Raw genomic sequence first — 20,836 nt, 5'->3', positions numbered from 1 at the left:
ACATTTGTTTTTTTGTTGAAAGCAACAAATACCAAAAATGAAAGATACTGAGGAATAATCTGTGGAATTTTCTACATTGTAATAGCTGTTTCTGCCCAGCATTTCATCAGATTGTTGCATGTGAGAGAGCCTGAAGCTATTCTAATGCAAACTTGTAAATGTTAAAATGGTTCACCTGGAGTACAGTTATACCATGATTATAGAGCGTGTTGCTCAGATTATGGAGCTGTTTGAAGAGATCTAATGAGTAAATTAGTGGGCACAGAACATCATTTATGTAGCATATTAGCCTGGCCTCCCTCCATAGATCTGCATTTTACAGGCATATTGGATACAGAAAGGTCCATTGTGAAACTCATTCATGCTGGTAGTTATTTTTTATTCATTTACGGGATGTGCGCATCGCTGGTTAGCCCAGCATTTATTGCCCATCGTTATTGGCCCTTCAGAAGGTGGTGGTGAGTTGCCTTCTTGAACCTCTGCAGTCCTTCAGTTGTAGGTACACCCACTATGCTGTTAGGGACGGAGTTCCAGGATTTTGCCCCAGCAACAGTGAAGGAACTGCGATATATTTCCAAGTCGGGGTGGTGAGCGACTTGGAGGGGAACCTCTGGGTCGTGGGGTTCTCAGGTATCTACTGCTCTTGTCCTTCTAGAGTTAGAGGTTGTGGGTTTGGAAGGTGCTGTCTAAGGAACCTTGGTGAGTTACTGCAGTGCATCTTGTAGATGATACACACGGCTGCCACTGTTCGTCGGTGGTGGAGGGTTTGAATGTTTGTGGAAGGAGGAGCAGTCATGCAGGCTGCTTTGTCTGGGATGGTGTCGAGCTTCTTGAGTGTTGCTGGAGCTCATCCAGGCAAGTGGAGAGTATTCCATTACACTCCTGACTTGTGCGTTGTAGATGGTGGACAGGCTTTGGGGGGTCAGGAGGTGAGCTACTCGCCATAGGATTCCTAGCCTTTGATCTGCCCAGGTAACTGCAGTATTAATGTGGCTAGTCCAGTTCAGTTTCTGATCAATGGTAACCCCCAGAATGTTGATTGTGGGAGATTCAGCCATGATAATGCCATTGAATGTCAAAGGGCGATGGTTAGATCCTCTCTTGTAGGAGATGGTCATTGCCTGGCACTTGTGTGGTGTGAATGTAACTTGCCACATGTCAGGTCGAAAAATAACTGATTTACATTAATGGACACATATGATCTTGGAAATTATCAAGAAAAAAAAAGCCTGAGTAAAAGTTGTTGATAAAATTGGTGTAGAGGCCTGGTACAACTCCAATGAATATGGAAATGAAGTACCTACCTGTTTGAGATGCCAGTTCTCCCCACCTCCCGGTTCCATTCGCTGGGAATACTGTGGAACATGAACCTGTAGCATTTGCAATGGGACAGGCTTTGTGCATCCGGTCACCAAATTGTATCCTGGTGCAAAGTTCTGATCAGACCACAGTTTAGTCCCAGCATGATGTCTTCCAATTTACACACTACAGGCACAATTTAACTAGTTTTGGGCGCGTTTAGTGGGGTGTTTATTGGCGGCTGCAGCAGTGAGAAACACCCCGCTATTCAACACCACTTTGCCATTTCTTTTGGCCTTGGGGAGTTTCTTTACATCGGCACCGCACTGAGAGTTATTTCCTGATGGCGATGCCATTTTGTCTGACTGGCTTAATCTCCCCCCCTTTCAACCCTCCCCCCACCCGATTCTGACCCCCCCATCTCCCCCCCAACTTTGGGGATCCCCAGGGAATACCCATCCCACTCCACCTGGTAAGGCCCCCCCCCCCCCCCCCCCCCCCCCCCGGCTCGATCCCTGACAGTGCCAACTTGGTACTGCCACCCTGCCAGAGCCACTTGGGCACCCTGACAGTGCCAGGGGGCATTGCCAAGGTGCCAGGCTGGAAGTGCCAGGATGCCTGGGTGCCAGCATACCACCATGCCCTTTTCCGACCACCGAGGGGTCCCCAATGGCCGAGAAAACCCCCGCAGGTATCATTAAGACTGATCCATGTTTGTGGAAACCAGCACTAACCGGTGCCCTGGGAGGTCTCCCAGGTATGTCCATTAGGCACTGGGCACGGGAAAAATCCTGCGAACAAATATTTAAATGAGCCTAATGCTGATCTGGATCACGCCCAGTGAGGGTGAAATCCAGATTGTGACACCTCGAGAAGCTCCGTTAAATCTCGCGAGGCGTTTCGCGCATCGCAAATCTCATGAGAGGCCTATCGCAAGATTCAATGGCCTTGTCCCGATACCAAGTCGGGCGCGACGAGGTCGTTGAATCGCATTCGACTTATTTAAACTAGTTTAATGTTTCATTTACCTCTGCTTCAAGGTCATTTAATACATTGAGCATTAAATCTGTCATCCAAAATCTTCTTAACTTTGCCATTAGCTGATACCTTGATTGAGAAATAATTGAACATGATTTGCACATCAGAGTTTTCACTGCAGAAGGGGTTAAAAGTGCTTTAAAGTTGGGGCAGCACGGTGGCGCCGTGGGTTAGCCCTGCTGCCTCACGGTGCCGAGGTCCCAGGTTCGATCCCGGCTCTGGGTTACTGTCCCAGAGAATTTGCACATTCTCCCCGTGTCTGCGTGGGTTTCGCCCCCACAACCCAAAGGTGTGCAGGGTAGGTGGATTGGCCATGCTAACTGCCCCTTAATTGGAAAAAATGAATTGGGTACTCTAAATTAAAAAAAAAAATGCTTTAAAGTTTAACGTATGCTAGCGTTTGGCAGCACCAAGCACATGACAACACAGTGAGGTTCAGTGACAACATTCTGCACCTCAATTGAAGCAGATCCTTCAACATTTGGGCTAGTTTAACAACTTCTGTACGGTCACATTCAAATTTATGCTTCCCTTTCCCGCCAGATTCAGGAAAACGAGTGGGCTCTGCTGTGCACAGATTTATTTCCCTTGAGTCGGATTTCATCCCACCTCAGCAGGACTTCACTGCGGTTTACAAAATGATCGCTCCTTTGTTCGTCAATAAGCTAACATCAAAAGCAACGTTTCATACACCGCATCTGGTAAAGGAATGGAGCAATTTTAAAACTCAAACATTTGCGCATCTTGTGGCCTATTTAAACAAAATGCTTCCATAAAATTAACTTTACTACCTGCTAATTAGATTAGGAACATGAGTGACATTAAATATTGTAATTCCCATTTCCGAGATTAGCTGAATGGAAACTTCTCAATCAACGAGCTTCCCCCATGAGAAAAACTATCAAAATCACAGGCCTTGAAATTGTGTTGGGAGCTAATAGATATGAGTGCCTTGTGCATTTGTCTGAAATACCTCTGTCTGCTATTTTAGTTGAGGCAAATGGGTTACCACTGTTACTAAAACAACAGAGTTAGGAACCTCAGATGGCCATTTGTATGTATTATTCAACAGCACGATTTTAAATTCACAGAGATTATCACCTCAATACAACAAGCTACTTCACAATCTGACACAAAGATATTCTTTCCATGGGCCACACATATGAATGACATACACTCAGCGGGAGCATTTATGCATTTCAAACATGTCAGCGCTAAATATCCGCCCATCTATGAGCTTTTATCACATTTATTTAATGTTAATGAATATTTTCAGTGGAATTCTTAGTGAGAACATGGCACAGACAAAGTTGCAATTAGCTCATTTGAACCGTCAGTTTTGATCACTTCTGCCAAACATTTTTCCGCGCAGGTTTTGTTCAAACAATTGATTGATTGTGCAAAGTATTTTGTTGCCACTCAGATTTATTCAGAGACTGGCATTTTTCACTGCTTCCAGGGCTGTTACTGTAAAATTGCAGCAATTGGGCACCAAATCACTCTGAACTTCATAAATTTTGGAATTTGTAAGGTTTGTATGCCGCATCCAATCATTTGCCCCAGCAGAAGACAAAGCAAATTTCGATGAACTGGATCCTTGAGGAACACAGTTGCATTTTTGCACTCAATCTAAAAAAATAAATATGTTACCATTGGTCTCATCATGTTCTATAACATTATGCATGTAACAAGTATAACAAAAATTGAATCGGAAGGACCATCCATTAATTCCAGGATCGTTGATTCTTGATACAAATATCGATTCTGAATCACTGACCGTCACAGGAGTGGTCTGAAACACTATTTAAACTGAAGTTAAAAACAAGTTCACATAGATCTCTCATTTGCATGCAACAAAGGCAAACACTTCATGAAACTTAAAATGGTTCACAGCTTGGATATTGCCTGTTACTTTGCCCTTTCTTACAACAAAGTATGCTCTGTGGGAATATTCTTGGGAGGTTTTCCTCAATTTCTTCAATACTTCGCTCGAAGGTGAAGCAATGTGTCCATCATGTGGTTTTTGTATCAGGTGGAAGCACTGATGGACCTCTACATCATCTGGATAGTTGAATTTCTATTTTGCCCCCCCCCAGTCTTCATGCCTATTCCGCTTGAAAGCTCACAAACACCCTTTACAGAGTGCCACTTGTTCCTTGCGGAAGTCCCTGCAGGGGCACAACCGTCTGTATTTTGGGTGATGACCCGCACAGCTGAACAGCAGGACCTGCTTCTGAAGGTAACAGTCCTGAGCGATTTCCTCAAAGGCGGGATAGAGATGGTTAGCTTCGGACTCAACACTGTCGCAGATAAACTTGAATCTATTGAGTTCAAAGCAACAACAAAAAAAAATCTTCACGTTCAAGGTTTTGACACTGGCCATGATAATTCATTAAAAAATCTATTTGATGTGCTACTTTAAGTAAAATCACTGTTAATGTATCAAATATTCGATTTCCCATCTCATGACCAACGAGGGACATCTGAAGGGCGTTGGCATTACCAATAAAATAGAATAGTACCCACCAAAACAAAGTTCTGAAAATGATCTCTATCATGGCACATTGGTTGACATGATAAAAATAGATTTAAAAAGTTACATATTGAAATCTGCTCAACGCTGCATAATTAAATCTTTACACTTATAAATATCTGCAATCTTAATGCACTCTTATTTCCAAATGTACTCTATGAATCTGGTGAAAGTTCAATCTATTCTATTCAGATTTCCAGACCCTCCAGTTAGATTTTCCCTCAGGTCTTTATGCTAATGATGTTCCCTGTGTTGGCTAGTGTGCCAAGCATCTGCCACTCATATTACCAACCCAGTTTGGTTCTAGTACGCAGTCCTTGGTCACTTCTCATCCACCTTTAGCAATTTGGTCCAGACACTGCGTCCGATTTCTTTTTGTTTATTCCAATTTTTCAGCGGTGGCCCAGTTGGTCGTGCATTTTACCTCTGAGTCACCAGGTCTGGGTTCAAATCTCCAGAACTTGAACATGAAACCAAGGTTGACAATCTGCTGCCGTACCAGAGGAGTGCTGCACTGGCAGAGGTGCCGTCTTTTAGGCGGGTCATGAAGCTGAGGCCTCATCTGCGTGCATGGTGGATGCAAACGATCCCCCCATACCACCATTATAAAGAAAAGCCAGGGAGTTGTCAGAGGTATCCTGGCTAATATTTGCCCCTCAATCAACAACACAAAGAAAAAAATTATTTGGTCATTGTCACATTACTGATGTAGGAGTTTGCTGTGCACAAGCCCATCGCTTTGACCTCCCCTTTCTCTCTTCTTTTCTCTTTAACCTCTCTAGCCTCTTCTCTCCTCTCCTCATGCCCCCTGTCATTTATCTCCTCTTGGGTGCTCCTCCCCCCCCAAATTCCTATTTCAAACCCTTTAGCACTCCTTAACCCACCTATTCACTAGCCATTTTCCCTGGTTGCTGGTTTTCCAACATAACTATGAGGACTCCCGCTCAAAAGTGCTTCGCTGGCTGTAAAGTGCTTTGAGATGTCCAGCGGTTATGATAAGCTCTATATAAATACAAGTCTTAAAAAAATATATACTTAGCTCTAAAGCCACTCAGCCTTTTAACACTCCAAGTACTGAACACCCTCAACCATTTTTCAAATACTCTTTACATTTCTCTCCAAAATATCCACACAGCTCACGTCCATCGATTGATTGCAAAGTCAATTTCCCCCTTCTTCTGTAGAAGGTGCAGATTCTTGCTGGGGTGTAGTGCTATGGACAATAGCAGCCCCTTTGTACCTTACTCAGATCAGTGAGAGGTGGACAGTGGGAGCAGACAGCAGAGAGTAGGACACTTGCCAGCAAGAACAATTGGCAAGTGAGCAAGCGTAGCAACCAAATAACCCTTTCCTGCTCTCTGCCGCAGGGCACCAGAGATGGTGAGCAGCCGAAATGTAAGCCTTTGCTGTGATGAACTAAGCCAGCCCAAACTGCAGATCAAGCCCCGGGTCAGTCTCACATACTGCCTTTGGGGATAAAACCGAAACAGACAAATGTAGAAAAATGATTCACCTCTTTGGCATTTTTCATTTACTTTTATTTTCTTTTAAAAATCAATCCTAAACATTTAGCATAAGCAAAAAGTCTGACAACACCAGGTTCAAGTCCAACAGGTTTGTTTCGAATCATTGGCTTTCGGAGCGCAGCTCCTTCCTTAGGTGAGTGAAGACATGGGTTCCAGAAACACATATATAGACAAAGTCAAAGATGCAAGACAATACTTTGAATGTGAGTCTTTGCAGGTAATTAAGTCTTTACAGGTCCAAGTGGAGCGAATGGAGAGAGGGGTAACCCCAGGTTAAAGAGGTGTGAATTGTCTCAAGCCAGGACAGTTGGTAGGATTCCTGGCCAGATGGTGAGGAGTGAATGTAATGCAACATGAATCCAAGGTCCCGGTTGAGACCATACCCGTGTGCGGGTCCTGAAGGCTGCCTTGGAGAAAGCTTACCAGAAGATCAGAGGCTGAATCGCCAGGCAGGAATGTTCCCTTCCAGTCGGGGAACATCTTAGCAGTCAAGGGCATTCAGCCTCTGATCTTCGGGTAAGCTTTCTCCAAGGCAGCCTTCAGGACGCATGATAATCGCCGAGCAGAAACTGATAGCCATGTTCTGCACACGAGTACGACCTCAACCGGGACCATGGATTCATGTCGCATTACATTCACCCCCCACCATCTGGCCTGGGCTTGCGAAATCCTAACAACTGTCCTGGCTTGAGACAATTCACACCTCTTTAACCTGTGATTATCCCTCTCTCCAGTCGCTCTGTTTGGACCTGTGAAGACTTAATTACCTGCAAAGACTCACATTCAAAGTATCGTCTTGCATCATTGACTTTGTCTCTATATGTGTTTCTGGAACTCACCTCTTCATTCACCTGAGGAAGGAGCTGTGCTCTGGAAGCTAGTGATTCAAAATAAACCTGTTGAACGTTAGCCTGGTGTTGTAAGACTTCTTACTGTGCCCACCCCAGTCCAATGCTGGCATCTCCACATCATAGTTAGCATAAGGTCGGTGATGAAGTTTTCAGTGAAAAGCATTACTAATCTTAATTAATCAAAAATTCTAAATCTCAGACTTAATTAGTGGAAAAGGAAAAACAATCTTACTGCTCAAAGATGGCCTTATTGTTGACAAACTGGAAGAATGTTGGTTCACAGACAAGGTCATGCTCTTGACAGGCATCGGTACAAGATTGTGCGGTTGTTGATACTTGTAATTGCATCGAGCTTATGGGAGGCCAAGTGAGCAGCTTGGTTACATTTGGAGACCTGAAAAGCCCACTGACATTTTGAGGAAACGTGAATAGGCTTGTGGCATTAGGTGAGGATGGGAAATGCCTCACATCATTCTGAGGCCATGACAGAAATACTGCGTCACAGAGATCCTGTTAGAAGACAGAAGAAAAAGATGGCATGGGTACAGGTGTTTTCAGTTTGATTCCTTTCACTAGGAAACTAAACTGGGCGTTAAGATGTAATTATCAAATACTGCTTTAAAAGTTCACATTGGTGAGTAGGGAGCTTGAGGTAGCAATACATATCTTGTCAAGGAAATGGAAGGACATTGTGCATCACATTATAAAACACGAAAGGCAATATAAATATTGAGGTGATTCCATTATAAAGTCCTGTCACGTATATTATTATAAATTCCTTTGTAGGTTGTTCTTTGAATCATAGCAACAATGACTGATGCTGAAACAACATTTTTTCCTCCAGTACTCACCCCTTCAAATAGCTTCTGGACTCACTCAGCCTACGACTCTGAACATCAATTCAATGATGCTCCAAGCTGTCTGCACCCTTCCCTGTCAATTGTATCTCACTGTGGGAACTGCAACATTAATGCTGGAATCCCCCTTATTGTCTCTTCTCTATGTTGGTTTAATACCAGGACATATCTATCCTATTCACACCTACATAACTTGATTTTCCGATATCCATTTGTTTGTCTGTTTTGGCAGTCATCACAGATCCTGAGCCCATCCCTTTGACCTCTACTTTCTTTCTTCTTTTCTCTTTCATCTCCCTAGTCCCTTCTCTCCTCTCCTCATGCCCCCTGTCATTTCTCTCCTCTTGGGTACTCCTCCCCCTCAAATTCCTATTCCAAACCCTTTAGCACTCCTTAACCTTCCTATTCGCTTGCCGGTTTCCCTGCCATGACTCCCTCTTGATTAATCCTGCAGCCTCCCTCGTGCCTCTCTTGGCATACTCCAAAGGGTCGATTGAGGCATTTGTTGTTGCATCCTTACAAGCTAAAATACCCAAATCCCCCCATCCGATTTCCTCACTGAGACTCCTGCACATGCAGTACACCTGCTGGGGGTTAACTTTGCCGGTCTCCTACCTGTCAAAACTCAGCCCTGCCAGTAGTGCAGACCCGGAGGTCTGTGCTAGAGGATTGATTGTTGCCATCCTTCTCCTCATCTCCCTCCTGAATGTCTGTTCTCTTGTGAACTTGCCCAGTGACCTTGACCTCCATGAGCTTATGGTGGATGTTTACATTGACATCATGGCTTTGTTAGAAATCTAGGTTGGTGCTGATGACACCTTCCCATCCAATGAAGCCTCCGCTCCTGGCATTCCCCTCTATCAATTACCTTGCCATCTGGCTCTTATCACCAAGCAACATCCTCATGACTTTCCTCCTTCAGCCTCTGAACTAATGACTTTGCATCCTCAGTGACTTCAATCTGTGTCAGCTCATTATGTTCTCTTTCCTGAGTTCACTGGGATCTTATTCTCCCTTATTTTCTCCCTCTTTATAAACTTCCTTACCCATACTCCTTTCTACTCCCATCATGTCATCTCTGATCACATCAATGTATCTCATATCTCCCCTCCCAATTTCACTTTGCAGCTGCATTTACAAATTCACAATGGTTCTGTTTTTTGGTCCTCCATGTACCATGGCATTTCTGCAGTTACTGATATAACACTCTCCTCCTGTGGCGCCCATGTCCCCATTAAAACCAATCCTCGTTTTTTCCTCTGATATGGTCCACTTCTCTGCTCCTTTAAATCCAAGAGTTGCAGGTTTGAACTGGTTTAGTCATTCATCACCAGAAATGCACCACATAAAACGTTCCATTGAGGCCTCATCTCCTCTGCCAAAACTGCTCGCTATTCCAGGGTCACCACAGAATGCAATCATAATCCACAGTTTCTCTTCTTGGCAGACTGTCTTTTTTGACCTCTCTGCTCTCGATCATCAGCAAAGTGATGAAAATAGTACAAAAACAGAAAGTGCTGGAAAAACTCAACAGGACAGGCAGCACCTGTGGAAAGAAAAACAGAGCTAACTGTTAGAGTCCAACATGACACTTCCAAAGAGTCATTTTGAAGAAGAATCATATTGGACTCGAAAAGTTAACTTTCTTCATGATGTTCCTCTCTCCGTGGATGCTCATCAGCAACAGAGAGAGGCCTTGACATTCAATGGATTACTACTGCTGAATCCCCACCATCTTGGGTTACCACTGATCAGAAGGTAAACTGGACACACCACATAAATATTGTTGCTATAAGCGAAGGCCAGGGCTGGGCATCTCCTGACTCCCCAAAATCTTTCCACGACCTACAAGACACAATTTAGGAATGTGATGGAATATTCTCCACATGCTTGGTTGAGTGCAAGTCCAATAACACTCAAGAAACTCAACACCATCCAGGACAAAGCAATCCGCATGATCGGCATCCCATCCACCACCTTAAACATTCATTTCCTACACAACCTGCGCAGCGTAGCTGCAGTGAGTACAACCTACAAGATGCATTGCAGCAACTCTCCAAGATTTCTTCGCCAGATGCTCCCAAACCACTATCTCTATGGCCTAAAAGGACAAGGGCAGTAGACAATGGGAACGCCACCACCTACAAGTTTCCCTCCAAGTCAGACACCATCCTGATTCAGAAATTGATCTCCATTCCAATTCATTGTCAAAATCCCTGAACGCACTGCGGGTGTACCTTCATGGACTGAAGATGTTTAGGAAGGCAGCTCACTACCACCTTCCCAGGTGCAATTAGGGATGTGCAATAAATGCTGGTTTGTTCCTTTATTTCACCCATCACCTCTGCTCCTGGCCCACAATGCCTTCCATCCTGCAAAGTCTTTAAAAAATAATAAGTCTTATTGTTGTTTTCAAATCCCTCCCTTCCAATTTCTGTAACCTCAGCCAAAACCAGAACCCTCCAAAATCTCTTGCTCCTTTTGTTCTGGGGCGGGATTCTCCGTTTCTGAGACTAATGTTGACACCGGGGCAGAATTTGTGGACTTTCACAACTGTAAAACTGGCACCGAACCGGGATCGATTCAGCGACTGTGGAGTTTGCTAGCACCTGCGATATGTGGAACAATCGATTCCATTGAAAAATGGTGCGGGATTCGCTGGGTCCGTCATTGGCACTCGGGAAGCTGACAGGCTGCAGCTGCATATCCACATTACAATCCTCACACACACTCACCCCAGCCAACAAGATGGCACTGGTTGTGCTGGAGCGCGCCCATACTGCTGATGGGACGGCTGGGGACAGAGGGCACCTAAGGGGGTGGCCTGGGAGGACACCTATTCCACTCACCGCCTTAAGTTCACAGTGGGCTGTTAGCGGCATGCGCAGCTGCATGGTTGCCATGCTGGCTGCGGAGATGGTGATCCGTGCCCATCCACCCCGACCCCACAGCCCACCTCCTGGCCACCCACCGCTACTCCCCCTCCGGTCCTGGCAGAAGCCCCCCCGGCCAGCGGCACAACTGTCAGCAAACTATGGCGATGCTGGGCACTTTCCATATCCCCTCCCTCTCCCTCAGCAGCCATGATACTGGTTTCACAATTTTTAAAAGCACAAGTGCCATTGGGAACTCGGCCCATCGGAGATGGAGCGTCGCGGAGGCACCGGAGAATACCGGGTCAGGCCTGCTAATGACATGCAAATGGTATTTACTGTACATGCATTCTGGACTGCATTGACGCTGCTGTCGAGGTGACGGAGAATCGCAATTTGGCATCAAACCTGCGGCCGCTGTGATTTTGGTGTCGGAACCTATTCTCAGCCCAATCGCGTTTAGCGATTTCGCCGTCAGCTAACAGAGAATCCGGTCCCTGATCTCTGACAGCATTGTCTGTCCAGTATTGGCTATCTATTCACTCCCTAAACCTACAAGATACACCAAGATTTTAATAAGCTGGCATAATTTTTCTCCTAGTGTGGCTTGGTGTCAAATCTTGTGCAATAACACTTCTGTGAAACACCTAGGGACACTTTATTATGCTAAAGGTGCTACATGAATGCAAATGGTTGTTGCTGTATCTGTTGTTAATCAGGTTTACCATTCTTATTGATTTCAGGGAACTGGTAACTTTGCACAAATTACTTCACCCATCACCTTATATTTCTCTGCAATGCTTTTAAAATTAAATCTATTGAATTTTCTCTGCAATTGAACATATACATTGCGTATAAAATCCATGACCTGTCCACTGTGATATATGTTTCAGCATCTGTAAAATTTATTGCCGATCTGCCTGAGTGGTGCTTCCAGAGGGAAATTCAAACTTGGATCAGCCAAATCCAGTAATGGCTTCAGAAAGTTGCAGATTATTCCGCTTATACGAAATGGATGTCACTCTTATATCAATGCTATTTTCCAAATCCAAAGGAAGGTGGTGCTCTATTTCAAGGAACAACCTGTCGTCTGGGAATTGGAGTCTGCCAGGTTTTTAGCTCCAGGCATTCTAACACTTTCTGATGCTTCTGCCATTTTTGAATGCATTGAACAAAGCATCTGTGTTGAATCCAAATATAGATGTAGGTTATGAATGTCACAGAAGACATTTTACTCTGCATAAAGTAAAGCAGTGGAACCTTGTTTGGAGAAATTATTCAGAACATAAATATCCATTTTGTGCAATTTTCCAATAAAAAAGTAAAGGGTGAAGGACAAGCTCCCGAACAATGCGACACACTTTTATTTCCCTTGGGCTGTATGACAAAGAAGCAGAACATAAAGGAGAAGACAAGTTTGAAGCGGGGAGGTGGGGGGAGTACCTTTTGTTCAACATTCTTCCCCCCCCTCCCCATTTTATGCAAACCAATATGCTCACCAAATTTCATTTGACATTTTGGTAAGGCAAGTGCATCGGGGAGTCGCTCCAGAGTCAAGACGCAGTGGTTGACTGCCAGCCTATGTCACATGCATGCACCTGCCTTGCAGTCATATTAAGAACTGCATTATCAGAGGCCTACAACAATTGGTGTCTTTGCCCTTTCTGAAGGGAAGTGTGTGTGCATGGGCGAGAAGGGGGTGGGGGAAGGTTAAGGGGTGGGGGAAGGTTAAGGAGGGCTGAAAAAGCAAGTCAGTAATGGTGGGAGCTCCATGCGCACATTTATGGATGCTTGTTTTTTTTTCTTGAAGGGTTTTGAAGAAATCGAATATCACAATTATTTTTCTCTTGCATAATCGGCAACGTGTTCCAGGAATTTCTAGTGATATTTTGAACACTAGCAAATGGGGATGCTTGTAAAAATTCCTTCCTTTGTAATTTCTAGTTCAAGGTGTTAGGCAAAGCACTTTTTGGATGATAAGTGTTTTACTTGTGTGGATAATGCCTTCCCACTATTATACATTGGGCTGCTTGTAAGCTGAAAACAAAGCCACTGGCAGGACTAGAAGATGACAGCACTTAATAAAATAGCATGAGATGAGTGACCTGCCAGGAAAGAGAGAAAACTTGATTGACAGACCTGATGTTGGATGTAAGCATGGACACGCTCCAGCATCCCTTCACAAGTAAATTCATATGGAAGGTAAGGTTCAACCTAATGAGCATAAAATAATATATTACAGATACAAACAATGGGATGAATAATATTTTTACATTGACTACATTTATTACTACAATATGTAATTAATTTCCTAACTTACAGCCTGTGCCACATATATAAACATTCCACTGCAATGTGTGAATGAATTTGCTCGGTGCAATTAAGATTTTTACCTGTATCTGCTTTAGACATTTCTTGATAATTGACGCATATCCTGAAATAGGGAGTTCTTAATTATGGCCTGGATATTTGAGTGAAATATAATGAACACTTTTCACTTCAATACTCCAGGCAGCGAGCTTCGTCACATCATTTCTTCCAACTCCATCTGACAGATACATAATGACTCTGTGCCAAACCAGAATGAATTAGATTTCCTTAAATTAAATGTGGTTGCCTTGTGTTCTTTGACTTTTAGCTGACATTATGTAGCTTTATTACAACCACCTGAATATTTATTGGTGAGTTGGTATGCAAGGATAATTAAGGTCTTTTTTATAATTAAGAAAAAGTAAGGAATGCTTGGGCCATTATAAAGTGATGGCGATATACTGATCTGGCACTGAGATATTGTAGCTTGGTGCTGAAAATCTGTCCAACAATGCTTGAATTTCTTGCAGTCTCCTGGAGACTCTTAATTAGAAATTCCTTCAATTTATGTAATACTCATCCACCGTTTATTGGAGGATACTTTTCAGGTAAAGAAGGAAACAACTTTATTTCTTCACTTGAATGCACTACCATTCACCAATATTTAAGACTAAAGTGTTTCAAGGCGACCATGTATTTTTCTCAATGACTCACAGGGGATGAAATGCCCTGTGCACTACAGCTAACATACAAATTAAATGTGCGTTAACATACTGTAATTTGGTGCGATGGCACCTTAGTGCATCGTAGCCATGCTCCAGGTAATTTTCCTGGGGTCAAACATGATTGAATTACATAAGTAGGCATTTCTGACAATGGTTGTTGTTTTTGGTTAGTTCTGGGTCAATGCCAAATTTCCTCGAGCTCAGGTTCAAACATTCATAACATTGACACCTATTCTAAAGGTAACACTTATGTAGTGGAGAGAATGAGCAGGAGTCCAGAATGGAGTACAGCAAGGGACATTCTTTTTTTTTGAAAATCTTTTTATTGGCTTTTCTCATATTTATAAACAGTTGTTACTGATATACATTACATTTTTCTTGCCCGCGTTAATTTGCTTTATATTACAGAGAAGTTTGTTTTGTTCTTCATTTGACTAACAGTACGTACATTTTGCTGCCCTCTGGATCGGTCTATGATATCCCCCCTTCCTCCTCCGCCCCCCATTGGTTTCAGCACCCTTCCTCTTCTCTTGTGGTTCGACAGGCCGGTGAACTGCCCCCAAGTATCCCAGAAGCCATCCTCTGACCCTCGGATGGCGTACTCCAGGTGGAGAAATTCCGAGAGGTCAGCGAGCCAGTCTGCAGCTATGGGTGGTGCTGCCGATCGCCATCCGAGCAACATTCTCCGGCGTGCGATTAAGGAAGCGAAAGCAAGGGTGTTGGCCCCCTTCCCCATGTGTAGCTCTGGCTGCTCCAATACCCCGAAGATTGCTACTATTGGGCATGGCTTCACCCTCACCCCCACAACCTTGGACATCGCCTCGGAGAAGGCTGTCCAGAACCCAGCAAGCTTGGGGCAAGCGCAAAACATGTGGGTGTGGGTGGCCGGGCCCCTCTGGCACCGCTCACATTTGTCCTCCACCTCCGGGAAGAACCTGCTCATTCGGGTTCTGGTCAGGTGCGCTCTGTGCACCACTTTGAGCTGCATCAGGCTTACCCTTGTGCAGTAGGAGGTGGAGTTCACCCTGCTCAGTGCTTCGCTCCAGAGTCCCCATCCTACCTCTGTCCCCAGTTCGTCCTCCCATTTTTGTCTGATCTCGTCCAGTGGAGTCCGGGCTCTGTCCAGTAGCTGTCCGTATATTTTCCCACATAGCCGCCCCTCTCATTGCTTGTGCCTATCAGGTCCTCTAGTAGTGTGCTTTCTGGGGCCCCGGGGTACCCCACTGTCTCTTTGCGGAGGAAGTGTTTTATTTGGAGATGTCTCAATTCCTGTCGTCTTGCTAGTTTCCACTTCCTCATCAGTTCATCCAGTCTGCATCCTACATAGAAGTCCCCGGCCGTCAGTGTGCCCCCGTCCTGCCTCCATCTTTTGAAGGTGGTATCTAGCATGGTTGGGGGGAATCTGTGATTGCTGCAGATGGGGGCCATAAGGTACATTTTGGTTATCCAGAAGTGCTGTCTCAACTGGGTCCACGTTCTCAGTGTGGCCGCTACCACTGGGCCCGTTGCGTATCTTGTTGAGGGGGATGGGAGTGCTGCTGTGGCCAGTGCCCAGAGGGTTGTTCCTTTACAGGATGCCTTCTCCATTTGTACCCAATCTGTGTTGGGTTCTTGTACCCATCCCCTCACTCTTTCTGCCATTGCTGCCCAGTGGTAGTATTGTAGGTTCGGTAGAGCCATGCCCTCTCTGACTTTCCCTCTGTGCAGTGTCGGTTTGCGAATCCCCACACACAAACGCCATGATTAGCCTGTCCATGTTTTGGAAAAGGCCTTGGGGATGAAGATCGGAATGGATCTAAACAGGAAGAGGAACATTGGCAGTACGTTCATCTTGATCGTCTGCACTCTTCCCGCCAGGGAGAGTGGGAGTGAGCCCCACCTTTGACGGTCTCTTCTTACTTCCTCCACCAGGCTGGTCAGGTTCCACTTGTGGATCTGTGTCCAGTCTCTGGCTATTTGGATCCCCAGGTAACGGAATCTGTTCTGGGCTGTTTTGAACGGGAGCCCCTCCAGCTCTGTCCCTCCCCCGTTTGGGTTCACTGGGAATGCCTCGCTTTTGCCCAGGTTAAGTTTGTAGCCCAAGAAGGTTCCAAACTCTTTCAGTATTTGCAGTATTGCCTTCAGTACCTCCTGTGGCTTCGAGACATAGAGGAGCAGGTCATCTGCATAGAGTGAGACTCTGTGCTCTCTGTCTCCTCTCCGGATTACCTTCCAGCTTTTCGCGTCCCGCAGGGCTATTGCTAGGGGTTCGATCGCTAGCGCGAACAAGAGTGGGGACAGGGGGCATCCCTGACTTGTTCCTCTCTGCAGCTGGAAGTATTCAGAGCTGGTGGTGTTAGTTCGGACGCTCGCTTTGGGAGCATTGTACAGGAGCTTCACCCAGGCGATGAATCCCGCTCCTAGCCCAAACTGTTCCAGTACCTCGAGGAGGTAGCTCCATGCGACTCTGTCAGAGGCCTTTTCTGCGTCCAGGGAGACGATCACCTCTGATGTTCTCTCCCCGGTCGGGGGGGGTTTATTATCACGTTGCAGCCGCCTGATGTTCGCTGTGAGCTGCCTACCCTTGACAAAGCCCGTTTGGTCCTCTGAGATCACCTCTGGTACGCAGCCCTCCAGCCTTTTGGCCAGGACCTTTGCGAGTACTTTCGCCTCCACGTTCAGCAGTGAAATGGGCCTGTATGATCCACATTCCGTCAGGTCTTTATCTTTTTTGGGTATTAGTGAGATTGTGGCCTGTGCTAACGTTGATGGCAGGGTGCCCACTGCAAGTGAGACGGCGAAAATGTCCCTTAGGTGTGGGGCCAGGACTGATGCAAATTTTTTTTAGAAGTCCACCGGGAACCCGTTGGGTCCCAGTGCCTTCCCCGCCTGCATGGAGCTGATGCTCTCCATGATCTATCCCAGTTCAATTGGTGCTTCCAGCTCCCCCTGTCTGTCTTCCCCCACCACTGGTAGTTCCAGTCCGTCTAGGAACAGTTTCATTCCCGCATCCCCGTCGGGGGGCTTGGAGGTGTACGGTCTCCGGTAGAAGGTCTCGAATGCCCGAGTCTGCCTTTGCTATCCTTAATCTGCGCTATTTCTCTCGTGGCTGCCTGCTTTCTCAGCTGGTGAGCCAATAGGTGGCCAGCCTTGTCTCCGTGTTCGTAAAAGGTCCCCCGGTGTCTGACGGAGTTGGTACACTGCTTTCCTAGTGGATAGCAGGTTAAAGTCCATTTGCAGCTTTTTCCTCTCCGCCAGCAGCTCTACGGTCGGGGTGTCGGAGTACTTTCTATTAACTTCCAGAATGGAGTCCACTAGCTGTTGCCTGGCCACCCTCTCTTCCCTATCTCTACTTGCCTTGTAGGCTATGATCTCTCCTCTGATCATGGCCTTCAATGCCTCCCAAAACGTGGAGGGTGAGACCTCCCCGTTTTGGTTATTACTAAAGTAATCGCCCATGGCCTGCGATATTTTTTGGCAGAAAGCCTTGTCAGCCATGAGGTCCATGTCCAGCCTGCATGTGGGGCACTGGGCCCAGCCTGTCTCCAACCTCACATCCATATAGTGTGGAGCGTGGTCGGAGGTAACGATTGCGGAGTACTCCATTCCCGTGATCCCTGGAAGCACGATTTCCCCACTGCAAAGACGTTGATATGGGTGTGTACCTTGTGTACCTGCGAATAGAACGAGAACTCCTTTTCTCCCGGGTGCAGGAACCTCCATGGGTCCACCGCCCCCATCTGTTCCATGAAGGCCCCTAGCTCCCTAGCCATGCCAGACGTTTTCCCCTTTCTGGTCGGTCAGTGGGTGCAGCACGCAGTTAAAGTCGCCCCCCCCCATAATCAGTCGGTGTGTGTCAAGGTCGAGGATATCCACCATTTTCTTCTTTATGAATTCTGTGTCGTCCCAGTTGGGAGCGTACACATTTACCAGTACGACCGGTGCCCCTTCCAGGACACCGCTGACCAGGACGTACCTTCCCCCTGGCTCCTTAACTGTCTTGGGTTCCGTAAGCCTCGTCCTTTTGCTAATTAATATTGCTACACTGCTAGCCCTCGTCCCGTAGCATGAGTGGTACGTCTGTCCCACCCAGCCCTTCCTGACCAGCAGTCGGTCCTTCTCCCTCAGGTGCGTCTCTTGTAGGTAGATTATGTCGGTTTTTAGGCTTCTTAGGTGGGCGAATACTCTGGATCTTTTCACTGGGCCGTTGAGTCCCCTTACATTCCAGGTAACAATCCTGGTGGGGGGTTTCTGACCTCCCGGTCCAGTGGGATCACCCATACTTACCTGGTGGACGCGCCCTTGTACTCCGGGGTTTCCCTTTGCTAGGGGGCCGTCCAAAAAGGCCAGGGTCACCGCTCTCACCATGGGGTCGGGCCCTAACGTTCAGCGGTTTCCCTTTGCCCAGGGGGCACCCAATGTGGCCATCAGCTGTGTGTATGCCACACGGGCACGCCCCTGCGCTCCAGGGTCTCCCTCCGCCCTGATGCCCTCTCGAGTGGCTGTTTGCGGCGCCCTCTTGGTTTCTCGCCCTGCTCCATGCCCGCCGAGGCCTATGTCTGTTTTGCTTCACTATCTCACCCTTCTCTTTGCTTCTCTTTTGTTCTATGTTCTCCCCAGACTCCTCTCACCCCCAGCCCCTGTCCCTTTGTCCCCACCGCTGCGTCCTCCCCCCCCCCCCTTCTGCCCCCCCCTCAACTCCTTGTGCCAGGCACTCCCCCTCCCCTGAGAGGGGTGCCGCGGCCCTCCTTCCTTCCTGCCCTCCCGTGCCGGCCCTCCTCGCTAGTACGGTGGCCCTCCTCCCAGTATTCGCCCAGTTCTGGCCCTGTTTAACCTTTCTCCTATTGGCCCATGTCTCACCCTCCTGTTTGCTTTCCTCACCCTCATTTCCCTCGCTCCACTCCCCCCCATTGCATTGAGAGGGGAGACAAGCTCTGAAACAAGGCAGCACAGTCCAGCGCAAGGCATAACACACATGTGCACAGTTCATGAGGCCATTGTTCTTGTTTGCAGTCTGTCCTCCGCTCCTTGTTCTGGTTTTCCCTTCCTTTTCCGTCCCCATGTCTTTCATTGCAGTTGCGTGTGCTACTCCCCCAGCTTGCTCGCTCTTACAAACCCATCAGCCGCCGCTGGGTGTTAAAATACAGCTCTTTCCCCTCAAATGTTACCCAGAGTTTGGTCGGGAATAACATCGCAAATTTTACCTTGCTTTTGTGCAGTGCTGATTTTGCCCTGTTGAATTCAGCCCTTTTTTTGGCCAGGTCCGCTCCAATGTCCTGATACACCCTTATGGTCTTCCCTTCCCACGAGCTCTGTTTTGTTTGCCGGGCCCACTTTAGGATTCTCTCCCGGTCTTGGAACCGGTGCAGCTTCGCAATAAATGCTCTGGTCTGGTCCTCGGCTTTGGGCTTGGGTCGGAGCGACCTGTGCGCCCTGTCTATTTCCGGTGGGTTTGGGAATACCTCCTTTCCCACCAGCTTGCTCATCATTTGGCTGATGTAGCCTGTTGGGTCTCTGCCCTCTATCCCCTCTGGCAGACCCACTATTTTAATGTTCTGCCGTCTGGACCTATTTTCCTGGTCCTCCACCTTCCCTCTTAGGCTCCCCTGGGCCGTTACTAACCTTTTGTCCTCGGCTTCTAGGGTTCTCACCCTATCGCTCTGGTCCGAGGCGGCCCTCTCCAACTCCAGAATTGTTTTTTCCTGCGCCTTCACTTCCCTTTCCAGGCCTTCGATGGTCTGCTGCATTTTGTTTGTCGTCTCCTTCATCATTGCTTGGAGCTCCGACCAGAGCGCCTCCTTTATGCTGGTCGCTGCGTCCTGCTCCCGCTCCGCTGTTTGGTCCGCCATCGTTTTCCCTTTCCTCCGTCTCGTCTTGTGGGGCCGCTTGCCTGCGCGTCCGCCGCTCATGCGCCTTACCCTCGCTGCTGCTGATGCTGGCGTCTCGCTGTCCCTTCACCTTGGTGTTTTTCTTTCCTCCAGCCATCTATCTGTCTCTTGTTCTTTCCCCGCTGCTGTTCCTTACCCTGGGGTTGCTCTCACCCCCCCCCCCCCCCCCCCCCCCCCTCCTTAGGAACCCATATAATATGAATCTTCTACTTCTGGCCAAGAAAACAGAAAATGTTTTCATGTAGACATAGATCCACCTCTTCCACAATCATTATCAATCAGGGCAGATTTCCACAGAATTCACGCTGACTGTTAATTGTTCTGTCATAATGCAGAAACAGGGAGGGGGATGAGAGACTGGAGAAATGGAGCAACATTTGGAGAGTCCAGAAGAGAGAAGAAAACAAAATGAAACAGGTTAGTTTGCTCTCCAGAGTAGACTACAGTACCATCACCCAATCAAACTTCATCCCAACTTTTCACTCAAGTGTCTTAAATTTTCAAATTTATTCATCAGCATGTACCATACATTGTGATTAAGAGTGGGAGGAGAAGAAGGAGGAAGCATGAGGAGTGGAGCATGGTGAATGGTATATAAGAGTATAATAACAGTACCAGTATTCACTGCCCTGGCAACAAGCCTATCTGGAATGACAGAGCTCTCAACTTGATAAATGAGAATGCACTGGGAGAGATCGTATGGCAGATCCTGCTGTTGCAACAGAGCACTGCACATAAGAGAAAAATCAGCAATGGGATGTTCACATGGTCATAATGGAGGCTGCTTTGGTTTTCTGTCGATTCACTTTGGGGAGGCGGTGGTGCGGTTGTATTGTCATTGGACTAGTAATCCAGAGACCCAGAGCAATGCTCTGGGGGCTGGGGTTCGAATCCAGGTGGTGCAATTTGAATTAATGAAGCTATCATCGATTGCTAATGATAAAAACCCTAGTGTGC

At 46.8% G+C, this 20,836-nt stretch overlaps 1 protein-coding gene across 3 annotated transcripts in view; it reads right to left on the bottom strand.

Moving 5' to 3' along the window:
- Positions 1-3,382: 3,382 nt before the first annotated feature.
- LOC140395495 (alpha-1,6-mannosylglycoprotein 6-beta-N-acetylglucosaminyltransferase B-like) overlaps positions 3,383-20,836 on the bottom strand; it is a 1,325,626-nt gene continuing 1,308,172 nt past the window's right edge. For all 3 annotated transcript variants that reach the window (XM_072483321.1, XM_072483322.1, XM_072483323.1), the window contains 3 exons: positions 13,117-13,191; positions 7,480-7,757; positions 3,383-4,658 (listed from right to left, as the gene is read on the bottom strand). In XM_072483321.1, coding sequence (XP_072339422.1) covers positions 4,460-4,658; positions 7,480-7,757; positions 13,117-13,191 — 552 coding nt within the window. In that variant the 3' untranslated portion in view covers positions 3,383-4,459. The remainder of the gene's footprint in view (positions 4,659-7,479; positions 7,758-13,116; positions 13,192-20,836) is intronic.

Source organism: Scyliorhinus torazame, chromosome 18, assembly GCF_047496885.1.
Source record: "Scyliorhinus torazame isolate Kashiwa2021f chromosome 18, sScyTor2.1, whole genome shotgun sequence".
Taxonomy (NCBI): Eukaryota; Metazoa; Chordata; class Chondrichthyes; order Carcharhiniformes; family Scyliorhinidae; genus Scyliorhinus; species Scyliorhinus torazame.
The sequence above is the reverse complement of the archived record's forward strand: the minus strand, read 5'-3'. Positions and strand labels throughout refer to the sequence as shown.